This window comes from Erinaceus europaeus, chromosome 21 (assembly GCF_950295315.1).
Source record: "Erinaceus europaeus chromosome 21, mEriEur2.1, whole genome shotgun sequence".
Classification (NCBI taxonomy): domain Eukaryota; kingdom Metazoa; phylum Chordata; class Mammalia; order Eulipotyphla; family Erinaceidae; genus Erinaceus; species Erinaceus europaeus.
Window position 1 is genome coordinate 27,501,286 of NC_080182.1, and position 24,292 is coordinate 27,525,577.

The 24,292-nt window shown below is 54.4% G+C and overlaps 1 protein-coding gene across 2 annotated transcripts in view; it reads left to right on the forward strand.

The window, feature by feature from the left end:
• NR2C2 (nuclear receptor subfamily 2 group C member 2) overlaps positions 1–24,292 on the forward strand; it is a 43,329-nt gene that overhangs the window by 12,538 nt on the left and 6,499 nt on the right. The window contains exons 2-10 of one of the 2 annotated variants that reach the window (XM_060180639.1): positions 6,236–6,346; positions 9,844–10,044; positions 11,044–11,146; positions 12,331–12,510; positions 13,707–13,854; positions 14,206–14,377; positions 22,310–22,443; positions 22,937–23,114; positions 23,732–23,853. In XM_060180639.1, coding sequence (XP_060036622.1) covers positions 6,275–6,346; positions 9,844–10,044; positions 11,044–11,146; positions 12,331–12,510; positions 13,707–13,854; positions 14,206–14,377; positions 22,310–22,443; positions 22,937–23,114; positions 23,732–23,853 — 1,310 coding nt within the window. In that variant the 5' untranslated portion in view covers positions 6,236–6,274. The remainder of the gene's footprint in view (positions 1–6,235; positions 6,347–9,843; positions 10,045–11,043; positions 11,147–12,330; positions 12,511–13,706; positions 13,855–14,205; positions 14,378–22,309; positions 22,444–22,936; positions 23,115–23,731; positions 23,854–24,292) is intronic. The other variant, XM_060180640.1, reaches the window with a different exon arrangement.

The following is a 24,292-nucleotide window of genomic DNA, read 5'->3' on the forward strand; positions in this document are numbered from 1 at the left end:
CCAGGATCTGGGCATGAAATAGGTTGGCAGCATGAGGTATAAATACAGGTAGAGCCAGACCTTGTAAAGCATGGTTAACCTGTTGTCACCACCAGATACTCTGAACATCTGTTTCTCGCAAGGCCCCGCACAACCTTAAGATCTATCATCTGATGTTATCACTGCTGGCTCCCGTCTGTCTTACTCCAGTCTGCAAGGCTTGAAGACCCAGCTGGCTGTGGTGTGGCAGGTGGCCTGACATCTGGCGCCACCTCAGACTTCTGTGCATGAGGCCCCATTTAATCCTGGCTCCACATAGGCCAGAGCACTTTTTGGAGTCCCATCTCTCCTCCTCTCTCCCTACTCCTCCTGCCTCTCCCCCTACCCTTCTCTGAGTAAAGAATAGCTAAATGTTTAACAAAGAAGGAATGGCTAAGGACACCCCCCCACACACACACACACACACACACCCTGTAAACTGCATCCTGGAGCCAGAGTCAGGCTTTGAGCTGTGTCTCCAGCATGAAGATCAGGCTTGCCAGAGAGTAGGGACTTAAGATGAAATGTCAGTGAGAAACAGAAGCAGTGAACAGACCTCTCAGATATCAGATCAGTAACTTTAAGGCACTAGTACAACTAACCATCTCCCATCAAGTAATGATCAGTAGTAAGGAAAATGAGGACGTGTTTCAGAGTCTCTGTTGAAATACTGGGGCTGAAGCTTGCATCTCGCTTTTGCTTCAGCTTCTGGTAGAAATGGCTAAGCTGCTTTGAAAATCTCTGTTGATGTTTCACAGACACAGGGTTATTTTCACTCAACACGCGTTTTAGTTGAGACTGATTTGGAGACGGTACCTCCCTAGGAAGCCATCATGTATCCACATGCCAGCAGCTAAGCTGTAAACTGTGACACCCCCCACCCCGTAAAGTGTGAGAGAAAGAGGGCATCCTGGCTGGGCTGGGGTTCATCAGTAGGGTACGCACCTTGACACCCAGCCCCAAAATACAACTAAAATGGAAAACCATGTCAGAGCTCTGGAAAGGGAAAGGTTAGTAACAGTTAAAATTTCTGTGTGCATCAAAAAAATTACTAGTTGAAACTTCTAAAATATTAATTTGATTTGTTTCTTGGGTGAGAGAGGAGCCAGAGCCGCCCTCTGGCCTCTGGAGCCTGAGATGGGCCTGGGCTTCCTACTGGCAAGTCCTCTCCTGTGGTGCCATCTCTGGGGTCAGCTGGGACAGAGGTCCCCACTGGGGTCTTGCCAAAACTTTCTGAAGTCACTTTTTCCCTTCAAGAAATGGAATTTCATATATTAACTTGGTGCAGTTATAATTTCTCATGGCAAAAAAAACACATCTTAGAAGACTTAAAATATAAAAGGTGTCACTAATAAAAAAATAGATACACTTAAGAAAAAGAAAGTATAAAAGGCTTTCTTAATTTGGAATGCAAAAACAGTCTTCCTAGTTAAAGCACTCCCTAGATTCCCTTGCTCTTTTTCAGGGATAAGACTGTGTGTGCTTGGGCAGGGGTAGATAGCATAATGGTTATGCAGAGACTCTCATGCCTAAGGCTCTGAAGTCCTAGGTTCACCCTGTACCACCATAAGCCAGAGCTGAGCAGTGCTCTCTGGTAAAAAAAAAAAAAAAAAGACTGTGTGTGCTTGAAGCTTGAAGCTTTAGTGACTCCAAACATCATATAGCAACTAGGTATTACTGGGCTGGTAGAACTAGGAAGCGCATACGGCCTGCCATACTAGTGTTGAACAGTCGTCAGGTGGTGTCAGTATCTGGTTTATTAGCAAACGACGGTTGGTTATTCTGTCAGCAGACAGTGACACCAGAGAAGTGACTGATAGTCACCAGTAGCTCATTGCCACAGGGTGAAGGGTGAACTAGAGAGTGCAGACTGGGGTCAGGTGGACGGGAGTCTAAGCCAGGCTCTGCACCTACTGTGCTGTTGGCGTAACTGCCGTGTGCCTCAGCCTCCTTGCCCAGGAGAGCAGGGCAGTGATGGGCCTGTTTATTGCACGAGGTCATTGTGAGGACTCAGCGCCATGAAAACAAGTCAGAGCTTTAGCAGTTGCTGTGCCACACAACAGGTCCAGCCTTCTGTTAACCCGCCAGATGGACCTCAGGTACCAGAGTCATCTACAGAAACTGTAAAATCCAAAATAACAACTTTACGTCTTATAATATGTTCCAGTTTCTTCTGTTGTTCAAACGGTTTGATCCAGCGGCCAGTAGAATGCTGACTAGAGCCAGGCTGTCTGGCGCTCAATCCTGGCCCGTCTTTGGCAGCCACGCAACAGCCCTGTTTGCAGATGGTCAGGTCAAGCAGGTACTGACTCCTCAGCCACCGAGCAGAGTTCCAGGAAGCCCTCTGAGCTTGCTGGGCTTCTCTGAGCAGGGAGTCTGGTCTCTGAACTCACTTGTCCAATTGTTAGCTACCTTTTTGCTGTTTTCCTTGGGTCAGTTCTGGTAGTTCATGTCCTAGAAGTCGCCTGAATTTGTGACTGTTCCCTGGACTTCTTTCTGCTCCTTTTTTCACGTCATAAAGTCGGTAGCAATGTGTCTTCATTCTTTTCTGATTCTGGTAACTTGAATCTTCTCCTTGGTCATTCTAACTACGGTTTGTCAGTTTTGTTGTTATTCTCACTGGCTTGTCCTCTGCTCTCTTCCTTTTGTAACCAATGGCGTAGCCTCGTGTGTAGTCGCACTCTGGCCCTGTTTCCATGGGCGGGGGGAAGAAGGGACAGAGTGCTGTGTACTGGGCCTGGACTTGGGCACATGGCCCAGCAGGGCTCTGCCCACTTAGCTCTCCTCTACTCCTTCCTGGACTGTTTTATTTGTTATTTTCTACTCTAGTCCAAGCCACAGCAAGCTGCCCTAACCGTGTCCCAAAACTAGAATCAGCAAGCCAGCTAGCAAGGGCTGGCGAGTGTGTGGAGAAGTGGAGACTCCACTCCTGTGGGATGTGAAGTGGTGCATCCACTGTGGGAAGCCACCAGTTCCTCCAAGTGGTGGACGCGGGCTTCCCCTGTAACCCAGCAGTTCTGGAAGTGAACCCAGTGGGGAAGGATAATGGCCACACAAAAACTTGTGCATAATTGTTGGTGGCATCTTTATCTTTGTTTTATTTAAGATTTCATGTATTTATTCATGAGAAAGGTAGGAAGAGAGAACGAAGCAGACCACTCTGGATATGTGCTGTCGGGGACTGAGCTGGGGACCTCCTGCTTGAGAGTCCAATACAATAGCCAAATGCTCACCAGCTGACACATGGTGCCAGAGTGCAGTCTGTCGTGGTCATTAAAAGGGGAGCCACTCTGCTGGCACGTGGTATATAACACGAAGGATTGAAAACATGGTGTCAGCTGAAGGAAGCCAGTTAGAAAAGGCCGGACTCTGGAAATGGGAAGCCTGCAGAGATGGAGGGCGAGTCAGTGAGTGTTCAGGGCTGGACATGGAGGGGTGCATTCCTGAAGGGGGTCGAACTTTCCTTTGTGGTGTAGACATGACTGGACTGTTCACATCTGTAAATACACTTGAAACGGACAGTGTGTGGGATGGGTGGACTTCTCCTCAGCATGTGTATGGTTCATCTCCGGTTGTGTGAGGCCCCTCATGCTTGTAGCTGTCTACCGGAGAGCACGCCCAGCTGTTAACCTGCCCAGCTAACCAGTTCAGTTAACTAGCACTGTAAAGAAGCATGCTAACCCCGAGTCAGGAGGGAGCCGCAGTGCTTATGAGCGTGATGCTTCATGTGTGGTCAGGGATTCATGCTCCTCTAGCAGATCTCCTGGCCCTGGGCCGCTCTGGAGCAGAGCGTCTGCCATCTACCGTCTACCATCACGCTCAGTTGTTGGGCTCCTGATTGCAGGTGCAGTGGGTGTTGCTCTTACCAACTCAACGTTCACTTTACCAGTTTTCCTTCTTTTTATTCTTTTATTTTGTTTTTCTTTCATTTGAGAGGATAGAGAGAAATTGGGGGGTGGATAGAAAGTGAGAGGCCTGCAGTACTTCTCACTTTTTTTTTTTGCCTCCAGGGTTATCGCTTGGGGCTTGATGCCTGCACTATGAATCCACGGCTCCTGGAGGCCATTTTCTCCATTTTATTGGATAAGACAGAGAGAAATTGAGAGAGGAGGGGGAGATACGGAGGGGAAGAGAAAGACACCTGCAGACCTGCTCTACTGTTTGTGAAGCTTCCCCCCTGCAGGTCCCCACCTCAAAGTAGGGTCCTTGCACTGGTCCCTTTGCTTCACACTATGTGCACTTAGTCTGGAATGCCACTGCCTGCCCCGTCCTTTTTTTTTTTTTTTCCTTATTTTTATTGAATAAGAGACAGAGCAATTGAGAAGGGAGGGAGAGATAGAGAGGGAGAGAGACAGAGACACCTGCAGCCCTGCTTCATCACTTGTGAAGCTTTCCCCCTGCAGGTGGGGACCAGGGACTTGAACCAGGGTTCTTGTGCACTGTAATGTGTGTACTTAACCAGGTGTGCTACCACCTGACCCCCTTTTTTTTTTTATTAGTGATTTAATATTGATTTACAGAATTAAATGTCATCAGGGGTATACTTCCACACCATTCTCACCACCAGAGTTCTGAATCTTCAGTCTCCCCACTACAAGGCACAGCAGTTCTCTTAAGGCTGCAGACATGGGCCAGCCATTATCTCTACAACTATCTGCCTACATTTGTACATAATTGCTCCCTTTTTCTTCCAGGTCCAGTCCTCTCTTCCCCTCCAAGCCACACATAGCACCATTACTAAATCCAAATGTCCCTCTCCTTTTCATACTTCTTACTCCTTCATCATTGGTGAAGCTTCCTTCTGCTTTGCAGCTGGAGACAGGGCTTGAACCTGGGTCCTTGCACACTGGTATTGTGTGTGCTCAGCCAGATGCGACAACGTCTGGCGGCTTTTGTGAGGTGTGTGTGTGTTTGTTTGTGTTTCCCTAAACAAAGTAGTACTTGGAGAGATTTAAAAGTTGGCCAGTTCTATGCTTGACTTGAGAACAGAGCAGACTCGAGAACTGTCTCCACCCTATTCTTACCCCTAAGTTTCCCTCTTGAAGATCTTCCTGTCAGTATGTCAGGGGTGTTGGTTTGTACAATAGTTTTCTTTCCCTGTAGTGGCTTTTACCTAGCTTTGGTTCGAGAGCAAAGCTCTCAAAGTCCTCGAAGAATGAGTTGTAGTATGTTGCCACCAAAGGCTTTGATGCCTGAGGCCTTAGCGTTCAGTGTCAATCCCCAGGACCACCATATACCAGATGTGAGTAGTGCTCTGGTTTAAGAGAAAGAGTTTCTTATCCTCTCTTCAGTTTTTTGGGGGGTTTGAGAAGAGTTAGAAGAGTTAGTGTTGATTCATAAACTTTGGTAGAATCGGCCAGTGAAAGGATGAAGTCCAAGGCTATGTGTATGAGGAGGTGGTGGATGGATCCCCAGTTCACTCCTCCTTTGTACAGATCTAGTCACACTGTCTGTTTCTTCAAGAAACTAGAGAGTTTGAGGATTGAGTGAGGAGTCTGGGGGGCACGCAGACTGGTTCAGGCACTCAGCCCTGACCCTAGAGACACCATCCCTCCTGGTGCTGCTGCTCGGCTGGAAGCCACCGCTGTCTCTGTGGTATTGTAAGAGCCTTTCTTCTGAAAACTCTCTTTTTAAAGGGATGTTTTACAGCTGGATTTAGATCAGTAAAAAAGCACAAAGGTCATCTGTCAGAAGTTTTTTCAGTGGCTTTTTATTTTATTTATTTACTTTCTCTTTTGTTGCCCTTGTTTTTTATTGTTGTTGTAGTTATTGTTGTTATTGATGTCGTCGTTGTTGGCTAGGACAGAGAGAAATGGAGAGAGGAGGGGAAGACAGAGAGGGGAAGAGAAAGACAGACACCTGCAGACCTGCTTCACTGCTTGTGAAGCGACTCCCCTGCAGGTGGGGAGCTCGAACCGGGATCCTTATGCTGGTCCTTGCCTTCGCGCCACTTGTGCTTAACCCACTGCTACCACCCAACTCCCCGATGGCTTTTTCTTTTATGAAATTATGCAGAGCAGACCTGAAAACCCCTTTGCTTTTCCCCTTGCACTTCAGCCTTAGAGCCAGAGTTGGAGTGCATCTCCTTGGCTTTGTGATGGTGCTCGCTCGCCCCCTCTCAACCTCTCTCTCTCACCCGCGTGCACCCGGAGCTGCAGGGTGTGCTGTCAGGCTGGCACTGAGCTGAGCCATGACCCTCGCTGCTTCTCACCTGCAGGAACCCCGTGTGCAGACCTCCCAGCCGGAATCTCCAGGGATGACCAGCCCCTCCCCGCGTATCCAGATCATCTCCACAGACTCGGCCGTCGCCTCGCCCCAGCGCATCCAGGTACCAGCGCCCGGCGGCCTCCCTGCAGCTCCCCCAAACAGACCTCCCCCGGCCTCACTCTGAAGCACCCGTGGCCACCAAGTACAAGAGAACCCCTCTCTTCCCTGAAAAGAAAAAAATAATAATAAAAGGAGAAAAAGTTGACATTTACTGAGCTAAGTCATTTCTCATGCACAGTCTAAACCATTGTTTGGCACCGCGGGCTGACATTCCGTTTCATCCCTTCTGGTTTTCCTAGCAGAAGGCAGTTCAGTGGTAAGCTGCCCATCAGCTTAGCGATCGTGTGAGCGTCCCTGGAGGTGGTTTCCTGTCAGCATCCTGGCCAGGGGGTGTGGCCCAGGCCTGGATAGCAGCCTCAGGCTGTGCCAGGTGTCTCCACCAGCTGTCCCCACTCCTGATGGAAGGGAGAGACAAATGCCCGCCCTCCACTCTAGACCAAGCTAAATAGATTTGGATGGGGACGGGGACGAGGGGGGGGGGGTGCATCGCCCCGGCCTTGCCTTCCCCATAGTCTACTGGTCCTAGAAACACGGGTCTGTGACACCCATCGAGGCTAGAGTGGCAAAACTACGCTGTGCCACTGAGGGCCTGTCACCTTAGCCTCCCAGGCCACAGACCATCCGAGCCAGGCCAGCTAGGCGGGTGGGGAGGTGCTGCTGCTTGATCCCGCACACAGCAGGACCAAAGGTCCCTCCTCTGAGCTCACGCAGCTGCTCCCCACCTCCCAGAGCTCACGCAACAGTGGAGTACGTCCGCTGAGCACACACTGAGCTGCCCAGGGAGGGTTTGCGCTGTGCCTCCCATCGCTGTATGGACGTCCCCAGCCTGCCACCGTGGCTCTGCACTCTGCCCCTCAGAGCTCGCTGTGTGTGGGTGCCTGCCTCTCCCCAGCCCTGCCTGCCCCTTCTCATGGCTTCATGTCTCCTTGGCTAGTCTGGCATCGAAGTCCAGCGTCTCCTCTCCTGCCAGCCCCTCAGTGCCAAGAGGGAGAGCTTTGCTGAGTCCCTGCCCAGTACTGTGTTTGACACGGTCTCTCCTGTGAAATCTTTTCCTTCTGAGCCAGTCAGCAAGTCTGGTTTTCCTTAGAGGACAGCCGTCACGGTGTTCCCTCAGACTGCGTGTCTGTGTGTCTGCACGTTGACAGTGTCTGTGGGGGAGGTGGTGCCAAGGATTGAGCCAGGGCCTTCTGCATGGAAGCGATCAGGACATGACTGCCAGCTGCTGAGCCGCCCAGCCCACAGGACGAGTTACTAGAGGGCACGGGGCACCTGGGGAAGGGGCCAGACCGTAGAATGCCTGGTACATGCTCAGGGACCCGGGTTTAAACCCCAGTCCCTACCTGCAGGGGGGAAGCTTCATGAGCAGTAAAGCAGGGCTGCAGGTGTCTTTCTGTCTCCCTCTCTCTCTCCCCTTTTCCTTTTAGTTTATCTGTTTCTATTTAAAGAGTGAATGAACAAATAAAGGCAACCGCAGAAGTAGCTCAGCTGATAAGCTCAGGACTTGCATGTGTGCGGCTCCTGGTTCAAATCTCAGAGCTACATGAACGAGAGTCATGCTCTGCTCTTCCTTCTTCTCCCTCCTCGTCTCCTTTCCTCCCTTCTTCTCCCTCCCTCCCCCTCTCTTTTTAATATTTTACATATTTTTATTTATTATTAGATAGAGACAAAGAGAGACACCTGCAGACCTGCTTCAGGTGGGGTACAGGGGACTTGAACCCAGGTCCTTGCACATACGGTAACCTGTGTGCTCAAGAAGGTGTACCACCACCCGACCCCCACTTTCCCCTTCTCTCTCTCTCTCTCTCTCTTTTTTTTTTTTGCCTCCACAGTTATTGCTGGGGCTCGGTGCCTGTACCATGAATCCACTGCTCCTAGAGGCCTTTTTTTTTTTTAAGTTTTTTTTTATATTTATTTTTATTTATTTTTTCCCTTTTGTTGCCCTTGTTGTTTTATTGTTGTAATTATTGTTGTTGTTGTCGTTGTTGGATAGGACAGAGAGAAATGGAGAGAGGGAGGGGAAGACAGAGGGGAGGAGAGAAAGATAGACACCTGCAGACCTGCTTCACCGCCTGTGAAGCGACTCCCCTGCAGGTGGGGAGCCGGGGTTCGAACCGGGATCCTTACTCCAGTCCTTGTGCTTTGCGCCACCTGCGCTTAGCCCGCTGCACTACAGCCCGACTCCCCTTTTTTTTTTAATCCCCTTTTTTGTTGCCCTTGTTGTAGCCTTATTGTGGTTATTGTTGTCGCTGACGTCGTTCGTTATTGGATAGGACAGAGAGAAACGGAGAGAGGAGGGGAAGACAGGGGGAGAGAAAGACAGACACCTGCAGACCTGCTTCACCGCCTGTGAAGCGACTGACTCCCCTGCAGGTGGGGAGCCGGGGGCTCAAACCAGGATCCTTACGCCGGTCCTTGCACTTTGTGCCATGTGCACTTAACCTGCTGTGCTAACCACCCGACCCCTTTTCTCTCTCATATATATATATATATATATATATATATATATATATATATATACACACACACACACATATATATATATATGACTTGTTTATTAATGAGAAAGATAGGAGACAGAGAAAGAACCAAACATCACTCTGGTACATGTGCTGCCAGGGATTGAACTCAGGACCTCATACTTGAGAGTCCAGTGCTTTATCCACGGCACCATCTCCCGAACCACTCCCTTCTCTCTCTCCCTCTCTCTCTCTCTTTCTCTCTCTCTCTCTCTCTCTGTTTCTTTGTGAATAACTCATGAAACCAGAGGTGAGCAGGTTGTAGGCCCTGAGCTCCAGGCAGCAGGCCATGCTGGGTCCTCGGGAGAAGGTCCCCACTGGGACACCGAAGGGGAGTAAGAGAAGGTACTGCCTGGGAGGGTTTCTGGAGGGTCCCCCCCGGGGCAGCTTCTGGCTGTGCCCATGGACTGTCTGGGGCAGCACCCACAGAGCCCCAAGGTCGGGGCTCCTGGAACCGGCGCCTCAGTGTTTCCACTCTTCCTTCCTGTCTTGACCCTGGGCTGTGGCTCTGCCCCAAAGTTCTGTCACCCAAGTCAAGCCTTGAACTGCCATTGCAGGGCCGGTGGCGTCTCACCAGCAGGTCAGGGCACCCAGTTTCCCACCCTCAGTCTCCCGCCCCATGTGAATGGAGCAGCGCTTGCAGGTCTCATCTCCCCCACACTGCCATCAAGAGGGCCCCGAACCCAGCAATGGCCATGATGGGCTGGAGGTTCTGGTCGTCAATAGCAAGTCCAAGGAAGCCAGCACTAGTCAAGTTTTTATTGTGCCAGAACAAGGATTTCTTCCTCTCTCCTTCTCTCTCTCTCTTTTTTTTTTACCAGAGTACTGATCAACTCTGGCTTAGGGTGGTGTGGGGGATTAAACCTGTGACTTTAGAGCCTCAGGGATGAGAGTCTCTTAACATTTCACCCTGAGGGACGCCCGAGGGTGGGGCCTCGCCTAGGCCCACCCTCACATGGCCGCTCCGGATTGTGTCTTGTAGATTGTCACTGACCAGCAGACAGGACAGAAGATCCAGATTGTCACCGCAGTGGACACCTCCGGGTCCCCCAAGCAGCAGTTCATCCTGACCAGCCCTGATGGCGCTGGAGCGGGCAAGGTGATCCTGGCGCCCCCAGAGGCCTCCAGCGCCAAACAGCTCATATTCACCACTGCGGACAGCCTGGTCCCAGGCAGAATCCAGGTCAGCCCACCGGGGGCCAAGTCCATCCCCGAAGGGGGCTGTGTCTGAGGGAGGGGTGTGGCCACTCTCCTCTGACCCTAGAGAAGAGTCTAGGGTCTCTGACTGAAGGGCTCAGGGCACAGGTGAGCTGGGCCCTGGGGCAAAATGTGCAGAAACCCCTGCAGGTTAGTGAGCACGGCTCCACCCATGCCAGGTGCCTCTGCAGTCAGTCCTCCTGGCCCCCTGCCCTTTGTTTCAGGAAGGGGGACTATGGGCCTGTCATACGGTTAACCAAGGGGCGTCCCACCTAACGACCGTTTCTTTCTCACAACACACTCATCATCTTAATGCTGGCTGCTGGCTCAAGTTTAGTACTCCTACCACCATCGTCGCCACTTTGTTGCCGCGAGGGGTGTTGCTGGGGCTCGGGGCCTGCACGATGAATCCACTGCTCCTGGTGGCCACTTTATCCTTGTTTTTCCTTTTCCTCTTTCAGAGAGAAATTGAGGTGGGGGAGAGAGGGAGAAACACCTGCAGCCTTGCTTCACAAGCTTCCCCCCTGCAGGTGGCGAGCGGGGGCTTGAATCCTAGTGCACCACTGCCCACCCACACACAAGTCCTCTTGACATAACAGCTGATTTTCACCTTCTTATGTTGCTGCTGATTGCACCATCTTCCCAGAGGCGTGGTGTTTCCTGTTACCTCAGAAGTCACCTGTAGGTGCAAGTCCTGAGGTCAGCTCTTCCTGTCCCCACCCTGTACCTTGGAGGTGCTGCCAGGTGGTCCCTCGGCATTGTCGCCTCTGGGGTCATTGGCACAGGGCCCAGCGTGCAGCCGTCCAGGGCAGTTGTGGTGGCCAGTGGGAGGTCCAGTCCATGCGGACCAGGACTGGCCCTGGATCAGCCCTCCGTCCCCAGGGCGTATCTGAACCAGTGGCAGGGTGACCAGCTGGGGCCTGCTGAGTCCTCCTGAGTTTGCCCAACTGGTCGGCTCAGCACCTACATGCCCCAATTCTTCTAGATTGTCACGGACTCTGCCTCTGTGGAGCGGCTGCTGGGGAAAGCCGACGGCCCTCGGCCCCAGGTGGTGGAGTACTGTGTGGTCTGCGGGGACAAGGCCTCTGGTGAGCCCCCCCCCCCCCCAACTCGCACAGCCCAGTGGAGGCAGTGCTCTAGGCTGAGGGTTCAGAATGGGAACTCCACTGGCTTCTTGGGGAGAACCAAGGGGCTACTTGGTCAGAAGAGTGTCACCGATTAGGGTGCACTCTTCACATTTGTATATAAATAGAGGGGACATGCCAGAGTCACTCTGACCCATGTGATGCTGGGAATGGACTTGGGGCCTCATGCTCTAAGTCTAACACTCTAGCTACTGGAGCACTAGAGTGCACGCCTTCTGAGCCCCAGCCACTACTGAGGAGCACTGGGCAGAGGAGAAGCCTTGTTGAGTGGTGGAGCAGGGCTATGGTATCTCTCCTTTTCTGTCTCTCTCTATCTCTCCCCCTCTTTCTGGGAAAGAGAAAAATGAGTGCACTGGGAGGTGTGACAGTGCAGGAAGGATGTCCTTGGAAGACTGTCTCTGTGCTCTGGAAGCCCTGCTAAGCGGCAGGTCTGGGGTTTGAGTCTCACCGAGGGGCTGCATGTGCAGGGCCCTGCTGTTTCAGGAGGTGTGTGGCTTGTCTTTTCCCTGCTCTGCACTGTGCTCTGTTATGGGCCAGCATGTTGAAGGACCATGCTAGTGGGGGAGGCAGGACGCAGCAGGAAAGTATCTGAGAAAGGTCCCTCCTGGGGGTGGGTGTAGCTCTGAGCCAGTGGTTGCACGTGGGTGTGCTGGCTGAAGAAGGGGTGCTGTCAGCTGGTGCAGGGGGCAGAGTGCCCTTTGCTGGCATTGTCTTGGGGGAGCACCCCTGGGCTTTCAGGGTCAGGCTGAGGGAGCAGGGCCTGTTGGGGATGCTGGGAAGGATGGACCCCTAGTGGAGCCCCAGGGTTCAGGCCTGAGCTCTGGATGCTGATGACCTCTGCTTTCCTGGGGACTGAGGTCTCTTTCCTGGGGCAGTGAGGTGCACTGTGTAGACACGCAGGACTGGGGGGGGGGAGCTGAGCAGACCTGGTGTCACACAGTGTCAGGTCAGGGACAGGCTTGTGTGCACACTCCAAGCCTAGTGGCTGCACCAGTGGGCAGACCTAGGACTAGGTGTACCTCAGTCAGGCCGGCTGCCCACTCCTGCATGGGCCATGCTCCATGCTCAGGCTGGGGGTTCGGCTGCCCCAGAAACGTCTGTGATGGCCGGACCCTCTTTCCCCTCAGGCCGTCACTATGGGGCCGTCAGCTGTGAAGGCTGCAAAGGGTTCTTCAAGCGGAGCGTGAGGAAGAGCCTGACCTACAGCTGCCGCAGCAACCAGGACTGCGTCATTAACAAGCACCACCGCAACCGTTGCCAGTTCTGCCGGCTCAAGAAGTGCCTGGAAATGGGCATGAAGATGGAGTGTGAGTGCCGGGCGGGTAGAGGGCCTGGAGTCGGGCATGGAGATGGAGTGTGAGTGCCGGGCGGGTAGAGGTCCTGGAGTCGGGCATGGAGATGGAGTGTGAGTGCCGGGCGGGTAGAGGGCCTGGAGTCGGGCATGGAGATGGAGTGTGAGTGCCGGGCGGGTAGAGGGCCTGGAGACGGGCATGGAGATGGAGTGTGAGTGCCGGGCGGGTAGAGGGCCTGGAGACGGGCATGGAGATGGAGTGTGAGTGCCAGGCTTGCCTTTGGCAGGGTCAGGTGGAGCCAGGCACTGAGCCGTCCATGTGGAGCAGCCTGCCTGTGCGGAGGCCCTCACTGTCCCCACCCTCAGCTTGGAGTAGAGAGAAAGTGCCCTGAGGCCAGTGCAGCTGTCACCCTGCAGCAATTGGGGGGATGGGGATGACAGGAAGGGCACAGGAGGTATCTGTCCTGGCTTTTAATTTTTGAGGGAGGGAGTGCACACTCCTCTATAGAGGCCCCGGGTTTGACCGCTACAGGGGTACTGTGCACAGGGCACTGCCGAGACTTCCTCCCTCCCTCCCTCCCTCCCTCCCTCCCTCCCTCTCTCCCTCTCTAAAAAGATAAATGGAAAGGTAGGACCAAGCCCCATGAGAGCCCTGCCAGCAAATGAAAAAACTGGAAGGACTTAGAACCAACAGTGCTGGCCCAGTGAGCTCCCATGGTGTGGTGAGAGTAGGGTGGCCTCAAGGGACAGTGGAGTGGACACAGAGTGGAGTTGGGGACAGCGGGGTGGACTCAAGGTGGCATCAAGCTGACCCTAAACTCTAGCCCATGTCCTGACTCTGCCTGGACCATGAGCTAGAAGGGGCTCAGCCTTTTCTTAGGGCTCGTATACCTCTATGGGGGTGCTGCTGGTGTGCTGTTAGACCCCCACTCCCCACCCATGGGTGTCAGGAGCCAGGCAGTGTAGGTGTTAGCAGGGCTCCTTAGGATCGCCCACCTCTGCCTGGCAGTGGGCAGCTCCTCACACCCTGGCAGCAGTGCAGGGAGCTTTCCTGTCTCTGGGGACTTGGCTCCTCTGGCCTGGCCTCCTCTCCTGTCTCAGTGCCTTTTGTGAAGCTGAATGCAACACCTGCAGCGCCCTGAAGCCCCTCTGGCCGCAGGATGCCATTTCTGTTGGTGTGACTCTGAATGTGGGGTTGTGTTGGAACTCCAGCTGTGCAGAGTGAAAGGAAGCCCTTTGATGTCCAGCGGGAAAAACCAAGCAACTGCGCTGCTTCAACTGAGAAAATCTACATCCGGAAAGACCTGAGGAGTCCTCTGATTGCCACGCCCACGTTTGTGGCAGAGAAGGATGGAGCCAGGTCAGTCCCAGTGGGGATGGGGAGAGCCACTGTGAGGGTCCCTGCCTGCCCGCCCACCTGCCTCAGCCCTCCTGAGTCTAAAGGAGTGGGAGACAGAGCAGGAAGCCCACAGTTTGGTGGAGGGAGCTGAAGTCAGGCCACTGGTGCTGCTCTGAGGCAGGTCACATGGCCAAGTGGGGCGTTTGCCCCCATGTTCTCTTCCTGCTGCAGCCCATAGGGGGAGTTGGGGGCATGTGCCCCTGTGTCCTCCTCCTGTTGCAGCCCCAGCACAACTTCCTGCTGGGTGGGAGGGGGCTGCTCAGCTGCTCCGTGGCTGGGGACCAGGTAGCAGGAGGGCCTGCCTCTTGACAGCCTTGCAGACATGGGGGCAGGAGGGCAGGCCCTGGGCTGCCGCCACACGCTGGAAGCTCCTCTGCGTCTCTCACATAGACAGACGGGTCTTCTTGATCCAGGGATGCTCGTCAACATCCAGCAGCCTCTCATCCGAGAGGACGGCACCGTGCTTCTGGCCGCTGAGTCCAAGGTAACCTCAGCCTCTCCTGACCTCCCCCTCCCCCTGCCGCTGCCCTCTCCCTCCCTGATGTTCGAGTATACCATGGCTCTGGACCCCATGGGATTTCTGGACTGGGGCTCTGGACTGTGAGTCTCCATTGTGACTCTGGACAGTGTCTGAATTGTGATTTTGGACTGTGACTCTGGATTGGAACTCTAGACTGTGGGTTTGGACAGGAGCTCTGGACTGTGACTCTGGACGGTGCTTTGGATTGTGATTCTGGACTTGGGATCTGGACTGTGGGTCTGGAAGGAACTCTGGACTGTGGGTCTGGATGGAACTCTGGACTGGGACTCTGCATGGGGCTTTGGACTGGGACTCTAGATGTGGGGCTGGACTATGGGTTTGAATAAGGGCTCTGGATTGTGATTCTGGACTTGGGTCCTAGACTGTACTCTGGATCCGGCTCTGGGCTGTGACTATGCATTGTGACTCTGGATTGTGAGTTCAGACAGTGGTTCTGGATTGAGACCCTGGACAGTGCTCTGGATTGTGATTCTGGACTTGGGATCTGGACTATGATTATGTACTGGGGCTCTGGACTGTGACTCTCAGTGGGACTCTGCACTGAGGTTCTGGACCTTGACTCTGGACAGGGCTCTGGCTTGTAACTCTAGGTGGTGCTCTGAGTTGTGATTCTGGACTTAAGTTCTAGACTGTGACTATGCACTATAACTCTGAACTGGAGCTCTGGATTGGGACTCTGGATGTGGGTCTGGACACAGGGTTTGGACTGGATGGTACTCTGGACCATGATTTTGGACTTGGGGTTTGAACTGTACTCTGGACTGTGACTGCACTGGGACTCTGGACTGTGGGTCTGGAACAGGCTGTGGACTAGGGCTTTGGACTGTGACACTGGATGGGGCTCCTGTGTCTGCTCATCCCCAGACCACAATGAATGCACACCTTCAGTATCTCAGCTGACAGGGACACCAGAGATTAAACCCAGGGTCTCAGACATTCTGAGCATTGATTTATTTCTGTGCTACACCCCCAGCTCAGTTTACTTCTAAGAATAATTTTATTATTAGAGTCTAGTCTAACAGTGACTTCCAAAATTTAAGACTTAGGTTATCAGTTGGATGCCCATGTGCCACCTGCTGTTATCTCCAGCCTGTGGTCTGTGATAGGGCACTGATGGCTTTTCAGTCACCTCAGTTGGGTTGGCTACAGTCATAACACAACAGTGTCCATAGTCAAGCTTGGTGGCAGCTCTGTGGCTCTCTTCTCTGAAAGCCTCCCACCTACATATACACACAGTGGCCATGGGCCGGTGTTCCTTCCCTGAAGAGAATCCTGCACTGTGCATCCTCAGGGGCACTGCCAGGGCCACCCCCTGCCTCCCCGCACACTTGGCCATCAGGGAGGATCCTCCTTTGGGAAAGAAAAGGCAAAAATGAAAGTTGCTGGCTCCACATAGAGCCATCTCTGCTCACCAGTCAACACCCCTGCCAATGGTGGTAATAGTGTGAGTGGCATGGGGACCACATGCTGATGTCACTTGGGAGGAGAGAAACTGAACCTGGAATCAGGCCCCAATACCCTGAAGAGTCCTGCTTATCAAGGACGGGGTCCATGCAGACTGGGGCCTAGATTCCAGAGACAGCTGGCTGCTCCCAGCAGCACCCTACATGGTGACATTAGTGAAGAACCTGGAAGGAGGTGAGGAGACTCATAAGGGAAAGGAGGGGACACAGTGCTTCCACTGAAGTCCAAAGAAACACTGTAACCTTTCCCCTCAGAAGAAACACTGTGGGCTCGTCCCCTCCTCTGAGGAAACACTGGCCCATCGCCTCCTCAGAGGAAACACTGGCCCATCCCCTCCTCAGAGGAAACACTGGCCTGTCCCTCCTCAGAGGAATCACTGGCCCACCCCCTCCTCAGAGGAAACACTGGCCCATCACCTCCTCAGAGGAAACACTGGCCCATCCCCTCCTCAGAGGAAACACTGGCCCATCCCCTCCTCAGAGGAAACACTGGCCCATCCCCTCCTCAGAGAAAACACTACCCCATCCCCTCCTCAGAGGAAACACTGGCCCATCCCCTCCTCAGAGGAAACACTGGCCCATCCCCTCCTCAGAGGAAACACTGGCCCATCCCCTCCTCAGAGAAAACACTACCCCATCCCCTCCTCAGAGGAAATACTGGCCCATCCCCTCCTCAGAGGAAACACTGGCCCATCCCCTCCTCAGAGGAAACACTGGTCCATCCCCTCCTCAGAGGAAACACTGGCCCACCCCCTCCTCAGAGGAAACACTGCCCCATCCCCTCCTCAGAGGAAACACTGGCCCATCCCCTCCTCAGAGGAAACACTGGCCCACCCCCTCCTCAGAGGAAACACTGGCCCACCCCCTTCTCAGAGGAAACACTGCCCCATCCCCTCCTCAGAGGAAACACTGGCCCATCCCCTCCTCAGAGAAAACACTACCCCATCCCCTCCTCAGAGGAAACACTGGCCCACCCCCTCCTCAGAGGAAACACTGCCCCATCCCCTCCTCAGAGGAAACACTGGCCCATCCCCTCCTCAGAGGAAACACTACCCCATCCCCTCCTCAGAGGAAATACTGGCCCATCCCCTCCTCAGAGGAAACACTGGCCCATCCCCTCCTCAGAGGAAACACTGGTCCATCCCCTTCTCAGAGGAAACACTGGCCCATCCCCTCCTCAGAGGAAACACTGGCCCATCCCCTCCTCAGAGGAAACACTGCCCCATCCCCTCCTCAGAGGAAATACTGGCCCATCCCCTCCTCAGAGGAAACACTGGCCCATCCCCTCCTCAGAGGAAACACTGGCCCATCCCCTCCTCAGAGGAAACACTGGCCCATCCCCTCCTCAGAGGAAACACTGGCCCATCCCCTCCTCAGAGGAAACACTGGCCCATCCCCTCCTCAGAGGAAATACTGGCCCATCCCCTCCTCAGAGGAAACACTGGCCCATCCCCTCCTCAGAGGAAACACTGGCCCATCCCCTCCTCAGAAGAAACACTGGCCCCATCCCCTCCTCAGAGGAAACACTGGCCCATCCCCTCCTCAGAGGAAACACTGGCCCATCCCCTCCTCAGAGGAAACACTGGTCCATCCCCTCCTCAGAGGAAACACTGGTCCATCCCCTCCTCAGAGGAAACACTGGCCCCATCCCCTCCTCAGAGGAAACACTGGCCCATCCCCTCCTCAGAGGAAACACTGGCCCATCCCCTCCTCAGAGGAAACACTGGCCCATCCCCTCCTCAGAGGAAACACTGGCCCATCCCCTCCTCAGAGGAAACACTGGCCCATCCCCTCCTCAGAGGAAATACTGGCCCATCCCCTCCTCAGAGGAAACACTGGCCCATCCCCTCCTCAGAGGAAACACTGGCCCATCCCCTCCTCAGAGGAAACACTGGCCCATCCCCTCCTCAGAGGAAACACTGGCCCACCCCCTCCTCAGAGGAAACACTGGCCCATCCCCTCCTCAGAGGAAACACTGGCCCATCCCCTCCTCAGAGGAAACACTGGCCCATCCCCTCCTCAGAGGAAACACTGGCCCATCCCCTCCTCAGAGGAAACACTGGCCCATCCCCTCCTCAGAGGAAACACTGGCCCATCCCCTCCTCAGAGGAAACACTGGCCCCATCCCCTCCTCAGAGGAAACACTGGCCCATCCCCTCCTCAGAGGAAACACTGGCCCATCCCCTCCTCAGAGGAAACACTGGTCCATCCCCTCCTCAGAGGAAACACTGGCCCACCCCCTCCTCAGAGGAAACACTGCCCCATCCCCTCCTCAGAGGAAACACTGGCCCATCCCCTCCTCAGAGGAAACACTGGCCCACCCCCTCCTCAGAGGAAACACTGGCCCACCCCCTCCTCAGAGGAAACACTGCCCCATCCCCTCCTCAGAGGAAACACTGGCCCATCCCCTCCTCAGAGAAAACACTACCCCATCCCCTCCTCAGAGGAAACACTGGCCCACCCCCTCCTCAGAGGAAACACTGCCCCATCCCCTCCTCAGAGGAAACACTGGCCCATCCCCTCCTCAGAGAAAACACTACCCCATCCCCTCCTCAGAGGAAATACTGGCCCATCCCCTCCTCAGAGGAAACACTGGCCCATCCCCTCCTCAGAGGAAACACTGGTCCATCCCCTTCTCAGAGGAAACACTGGCCCATCCCCTCCTCAGAGGAAACACTGGCCCATCCCCTCCTCAGAGGAAACACTGCCCCATCCCCTCCTCAGAGGAAACACTGGCCCATCCCCTCCTCAGAGGAAACACTGCCCCATCCCCTCCTCAGAGGAAACACTGGCCCATCCCCTCCTCAGAGGAAACACTGCCCCATCCCCTCCTCAGAGGAAATACTGGCCCATCCCCTCCTCAGAGGAAACACTGGCCCATCCCCTCCTCAGAGGAAACACTGGCCCATCCCCTCCTCAGAGGAAACACTGGCCCATCCCCTCCTCAGAGGAAACACTGGCCCATCCCCTCCTCAGAGGAAACACTGGCCCATCCCCTCCTCAGAGGAAATACTGGCCCATCCCCTCCTCAGAGGAAACACTGGCCCATCCCCTCCTCAGAGGAAACACTGGCCCATCCCCTCCTCAGAGGAAACACTGGCCCCATCCCCTCCTCAGAGGAAACACTGGCCCATCCCCTCCTCAGAGGAAACACTGGCCCATCCCCTCCTCAGAGGAAACACTGGTCCATCCCCTCCTCAGAGGAAACACTGGTCCATCCCCTCCTCAGAGGAAACACTGGCCCCATCCCCTCCTCAGAGGAAACACTGGCCCATCCCCTCCTCAGAGGAAACACTGGCCCATCCCCTCCTCAGAGGAAACACTGGCCCATCCCCTCCTCAGAGGAAACACTGGCCCATCCCCTCCTCAGAGGAAACACTGGCCCATCCCCTCCTCAGAGGAAATACTGGCCCATCCCCTCCTCAGAGGAAACACTGGTCCATCCCCTCCTCAGAGGAAACACTGGCCCATCCCCTCCTCAGAGGAAACACTGGCCCATCCCCTCCTCAGAGGAAACACTGGCCCACCCCCTCCTCAGAGGAAACACTGGCCCATCCCCTCCTCAGAGGAAACACTGGCCCATCCCCTCCTCAGAGGAAACACTGGCCCATCCCCTCCTCAGAGGAAACACTGGCCCATCCCCTCCTCAGAGGAAACACTGGCCCCATCCCCTCCTCAGAGGAAACACTGGCCCATCCCCTCCTCAGAGGAAACACTGGCCCATCCCCTCCTCAGAGGAAACACTGGCCCATCCCCTCCTCAGAGGAAACACTGGCCCATCCCCTCCTCAGAGGAAACACTGGCCCCATCCCCTCCTCAGAGGAAACACTGGCCCATCCCCTCCTCAGAGGAAACACTGGCCCATCCCCTCCTCAGAGGAAACACTGGTCCATCCCCTCCTCAGAGGAAACACTGGTCCATCCCCTCCTCAGAGGAAACACTGGTCCATCCCCTCCTCAGAGGAAACACTGGCCCATCCCCTCCTCAGAGGAAACACTGGCCCATCCCCTCCTCAGAGGAAACACTGGTCCATCCCCTCCTCAGAGGAAACACTGGTCCATCCCCTCCTCAGAGGAAACACTGGCCCATCCCCTCCTCAGAGGAAACACTGGCCCATCCCCTCCTCAGAGGAAACACTGGCCCATCCCCTCCTCAGAGGAAACACTGGCCCATCCCCTCCTCAGAGGAAATACTGGCCCATCCCCTCCTCAGAGGAAACACTGGTCCATCCCCTCCTCAGAGGAAACACTGGCCCATCCCCTCCTCAGAGGAAACACTGGCCCATCCCCTCCTCAGAGGAAACACTGGCCCATCCCCTCCTCAGAGGAAACACTGGCCCATCCCCTCCTCAGAGGAAACACTGGCCCATCCCCTCCTCAGAGGAAATACTGGCCCATCCCCTCCTCAGAGGAAACACTGGTCCATCCCCTCCTCAGAGGAAACACTGGTCCATCCCCTCCTCAGAGGAAACACTGGCCCATCCCCTCCTCAGAGGAAACACTGGTCCATCCCCTCCTCAGAGGAAACACTGGTCTGTCCCCGCCTCAGAGGAAACACTGGCCCGTCCGGCCTCTGTACACAGAAGTAGCAGGACCCACCCAGAGGGAATGTCGTACAGGATGCAGCCTGGTGTGACACGTGCCCAAAGGCCATTCACAAACTGACTGGTAGGCTTCTGCTCAAAGTTGTTATCCCTTTAAATTAATTAACTTTTATTTCTTTTTAACTGTAAGATAGAGAGAGAGAGAAAGAGGGAGAGTGAGAGGGAGGGAGAGAGAGATAACAACCAGAATAATACTGGGACAGAGCTCAGGACCTCGTGCGTGAGTCTGAGGCTTCCTCCCAGGCCAGGGTTATCTCAGGTTTGTGGCAGTACAATAAATCCACTGCTTTCAGCAGCCATGTGTCCTCCTTTAATATATATATTTCTGTGTATATATATATATATATATATATATATATATATATATATACAGAAATTGAAAGGAAGGGGAGAGGTCCAGGTGGTGGTGCACCCAGTTAAGCACACATTATCAAGCGCAAGGACCTGGGTTCAAGCCCCTACTCCCCACTTGCAAGAGGTCCACTTCTTATGTTATTGTTATTATTATTATTACTATTACTATTATTGTAGCTATCCTGGAAAGTGTGAGTTGGTACCTCGTGGTTTTGATTTGTGTTTCATGATATTAAACATCTGTTTACATGCTTGTTTTTGTATATCTTTGGAGAAATACCTCTTCTATTTATTTTAATTATGTCACTTAAGTTCTAGGTATAACAATGTAAGACATTGTTACTGGCTCTGGGCCTGGCAGTGTTTCTCCTTTGGGTGGGTCTTCAGCCTGTCTCAGGAAGTTGTCTCTGTGTCTTGACAGTGTCTTTTATTTATTTATTTATTTATTTATTTGTTCATTTATTTATTTTTGCCTCCAGGCAAAAACCCTCTAGGGCTGCACTGCAAATCTACTGCTCTTGGAGGTTATTATTTATTTATTTATTTATTTATTGAATAGGACAGAGAGAAATTGAGAGAGGAAGTGAGAGAAAGACACCTGTGAGGTGACCTCTCTACAGGTGGGCTTGAACTGGGATCCTTGCATGGGTCCTTGCTCTTAGGGCTATGTGCACTTAACCCGGTGCACCACCACCCAGTGGTGTCTTTTAAAGTGCAAAGGTCAAGAGTCGGCAGTAGTGCAGCGGGTTAAGCGCAGGTGGCACAAAGTGCAAGAACCAGCATAAGGATCCTGGTTCGAGCCCCCAGCTCCCCACCTGCAGGGGAGTCCTTTCACAAGCAGTGAGGCAGGTCTGCAGTTGTCTGTCTTTCTCTCCCCACCTCTGTCTTCCCTTCCTCTCCACTTCTGTCTGTCATATCCAACAGCGATGACATCAATAACAACAACAATAATAAGCTACAACAATAAAACAAGGGCAACAAATGAGAATAAATAAATAATTTTTAAAAAATTAAAAAAATAAATAAGTGCAAAGGTCTAGATTCTGGTGAAGTTCAGTTTTCTTACTTCTGTTATATCGTTGCATCACATGCATAGACTGTGTCACTACCTCTGCAGTGAGGATGCAGAACTAGTCCATGGGACATGTGTAGCACAATGGTTTCTGGCAACAGACTCTCCTGCCTGAGGTTTCAAGTCCCAGGTTCAATCCCCAGCCCCACCATCAGCCAGCCAGAGCTGAGCAGGGCTCTGGGGGAAAAAAATTCCAGAACTAGTCCATCACCAAAACAGTCTCCCTCACCTGCCCCAGGCAGCCACTCTGGGAGAAACCGGTCTCTTGAGCACTGCTCTTGCTGGCCTGCAAGGCCGTGTGCATGTCTGTGTGTCTCATCTGCCGTGTGTGTGCATGTGCACAGGTGTGTGCCCCACTAATGTGCTATCTGTTTGGTAAACAGGCTGAAACGAGCCAGGGGGCTCTGGGCACACTGGCCAATGTAGTGACCTCTCTCGCCAACCTGAGTGAGTCCCTCAACAATGGTGACACGTCCGAAATGCCACCCGAGGACCAGTCAGCAAATGAGATTACTCGGTAGGAGTCCAGCCACTCGGGTGGGTGTGGGGGGCAACTTTGGCCCCCAGACCAATGAGGCCTGTGCAGTAGCCCATCTTGCAGGCCTCCTGCTTTTACCTTAGCTGTGGGGCCACGGCCCCAACCCCACGCCCAATTCTACAGGACTGGCTCTGAGCAAAGGGAAAGCTGGGTGGTTGGGAGCAGGGGACCCTTCATTGGGCCTTTAGCCTGTTGCAGCCTGCCTCCCTCAGGCTTGCATTCCTGGCTCGTGAGCTGAGCTCCGTCTGTGGGGCAGGGGGGCATCCTGAAACGGCAGACCACCAGCTGGTCCCGGGTGGCTGCGAGTTCTCTGCTGGCAGCTCTCAAGCCGGCTCCTCCTAGGCCGTGCAGCCCATGCCCACCGTGCCGCCGGGGCACCAGGCGGCAAGACATAGCCAGCTTCCCTGAGTATTTTCCTAGGTGATGTCAGCCATGAATTCACAGCCCTTGCTTGCTTCATTTTTGCTCACAGGGCATTTGATACCTTAGCTAAAGCACTTACTACCACAGACAGCTGCTCACCACCGAGCCTGGCCGATGGCGTGGACGCCGGCGGGGGCGGCAGCATCCACGTCATCAGCAGAGACCAGTCCACACCCATCATCGAGGTAGAGGGCCCCCTCCTCTCAGACACCCATGTCACATTTAAGGTGAGTGCCCACCGGCTGGCTGGTCAAGGTGCCCGACCCACCCCTGCCCCCCAGGCCATTCCCGTGTCTTTGGCCCTGAGGGTCACCTGGAAGCAGGCGTGCCCCTCACCCCCTTTCCTCAAGGAGTTCACAGCTGAGCACAAGGTGCCCCTGGCTCCTGGCCACTTCCCACCAGAAGACAGGTCCCTGACCCCCTGCCCCTGGCCCTCTGCAGCCTCATCCTTGGGGCTCCCTGATGCTCTTCAGTGGGCTGTCTCCAAAAATGGAGTCCCTGCCACTGCTCCTTCTGAGCTGTCTGGGCAGTGGCACTCCTGGGACCCAGGCCTGATGCCCCTGCCAGCTGCCCCCAGCTCCTAGAGGTCACCCTGCTCCCTGAGTTGGTTTAGGCTTTAGCCTGCGGTTCAAATGCAGTTGTCTTGGAGCAAACAATAGTCAGGGCAGGCGCTGGGGCACCTGGGTCCCCACAGCTGATGGAACCCCAGGGTAATGGCCCCCACAAGAGGGTGCAGAGGAGGGGGAAGAAGCCTCTCAGATGGACATCCCAGGGAGCTTAGCCTTAGGCTGCTCTGCTTGTCCTGAGTGTGGGGTGACGGGCTCTCGCTGCTGCCCGCCCCCAGCTTACGATGCCCAGCCCAATGCCCGAGTATCTGAATGTGCACTACATCTGCGAGTCTGCGTCCCGCCTGCTCTTCCTGTCCATGCACTGGGCCAGGTCCATCCCCGCCTTCCAGGCGCTTGGGTGAGTAGGCTTGGCCACAGGGGCTGCTGGGACAGGGACCAGGGGTGAGGGGTGTAGATGGATGGCCTGTGGGGGCTGCTGGGCCAGGGGAGGAGGGGACAGACAGACAGCCTGTGGGGGTGCTGCTGGACCAGGGGAGTGGGGCATAGATGGACAGCCTGTGGGGGCTTCTGGGCCAGGGGAGGGACAGACAGACAGCCTGTGGGGCATTGATGGGCCAGGGGCTGGAGTGGGGGGGCGAGGGGGTTGGTGGTAGGGGAACAGCTGTCCCACAGCCCAAGACAGAGTGGACCAGAACAGAGGGCTGCCCACCACCCTGCGCTCAGACCACCCTGGGGCCATCAGCCATTCCACAGACCTGTCTGCCCAGACACAGCTTGTTCCGGTCCCTCGGTGGCCGCGCCAGACAGGGTGCTGAGGGCAGTGGCCCTGGGCACTC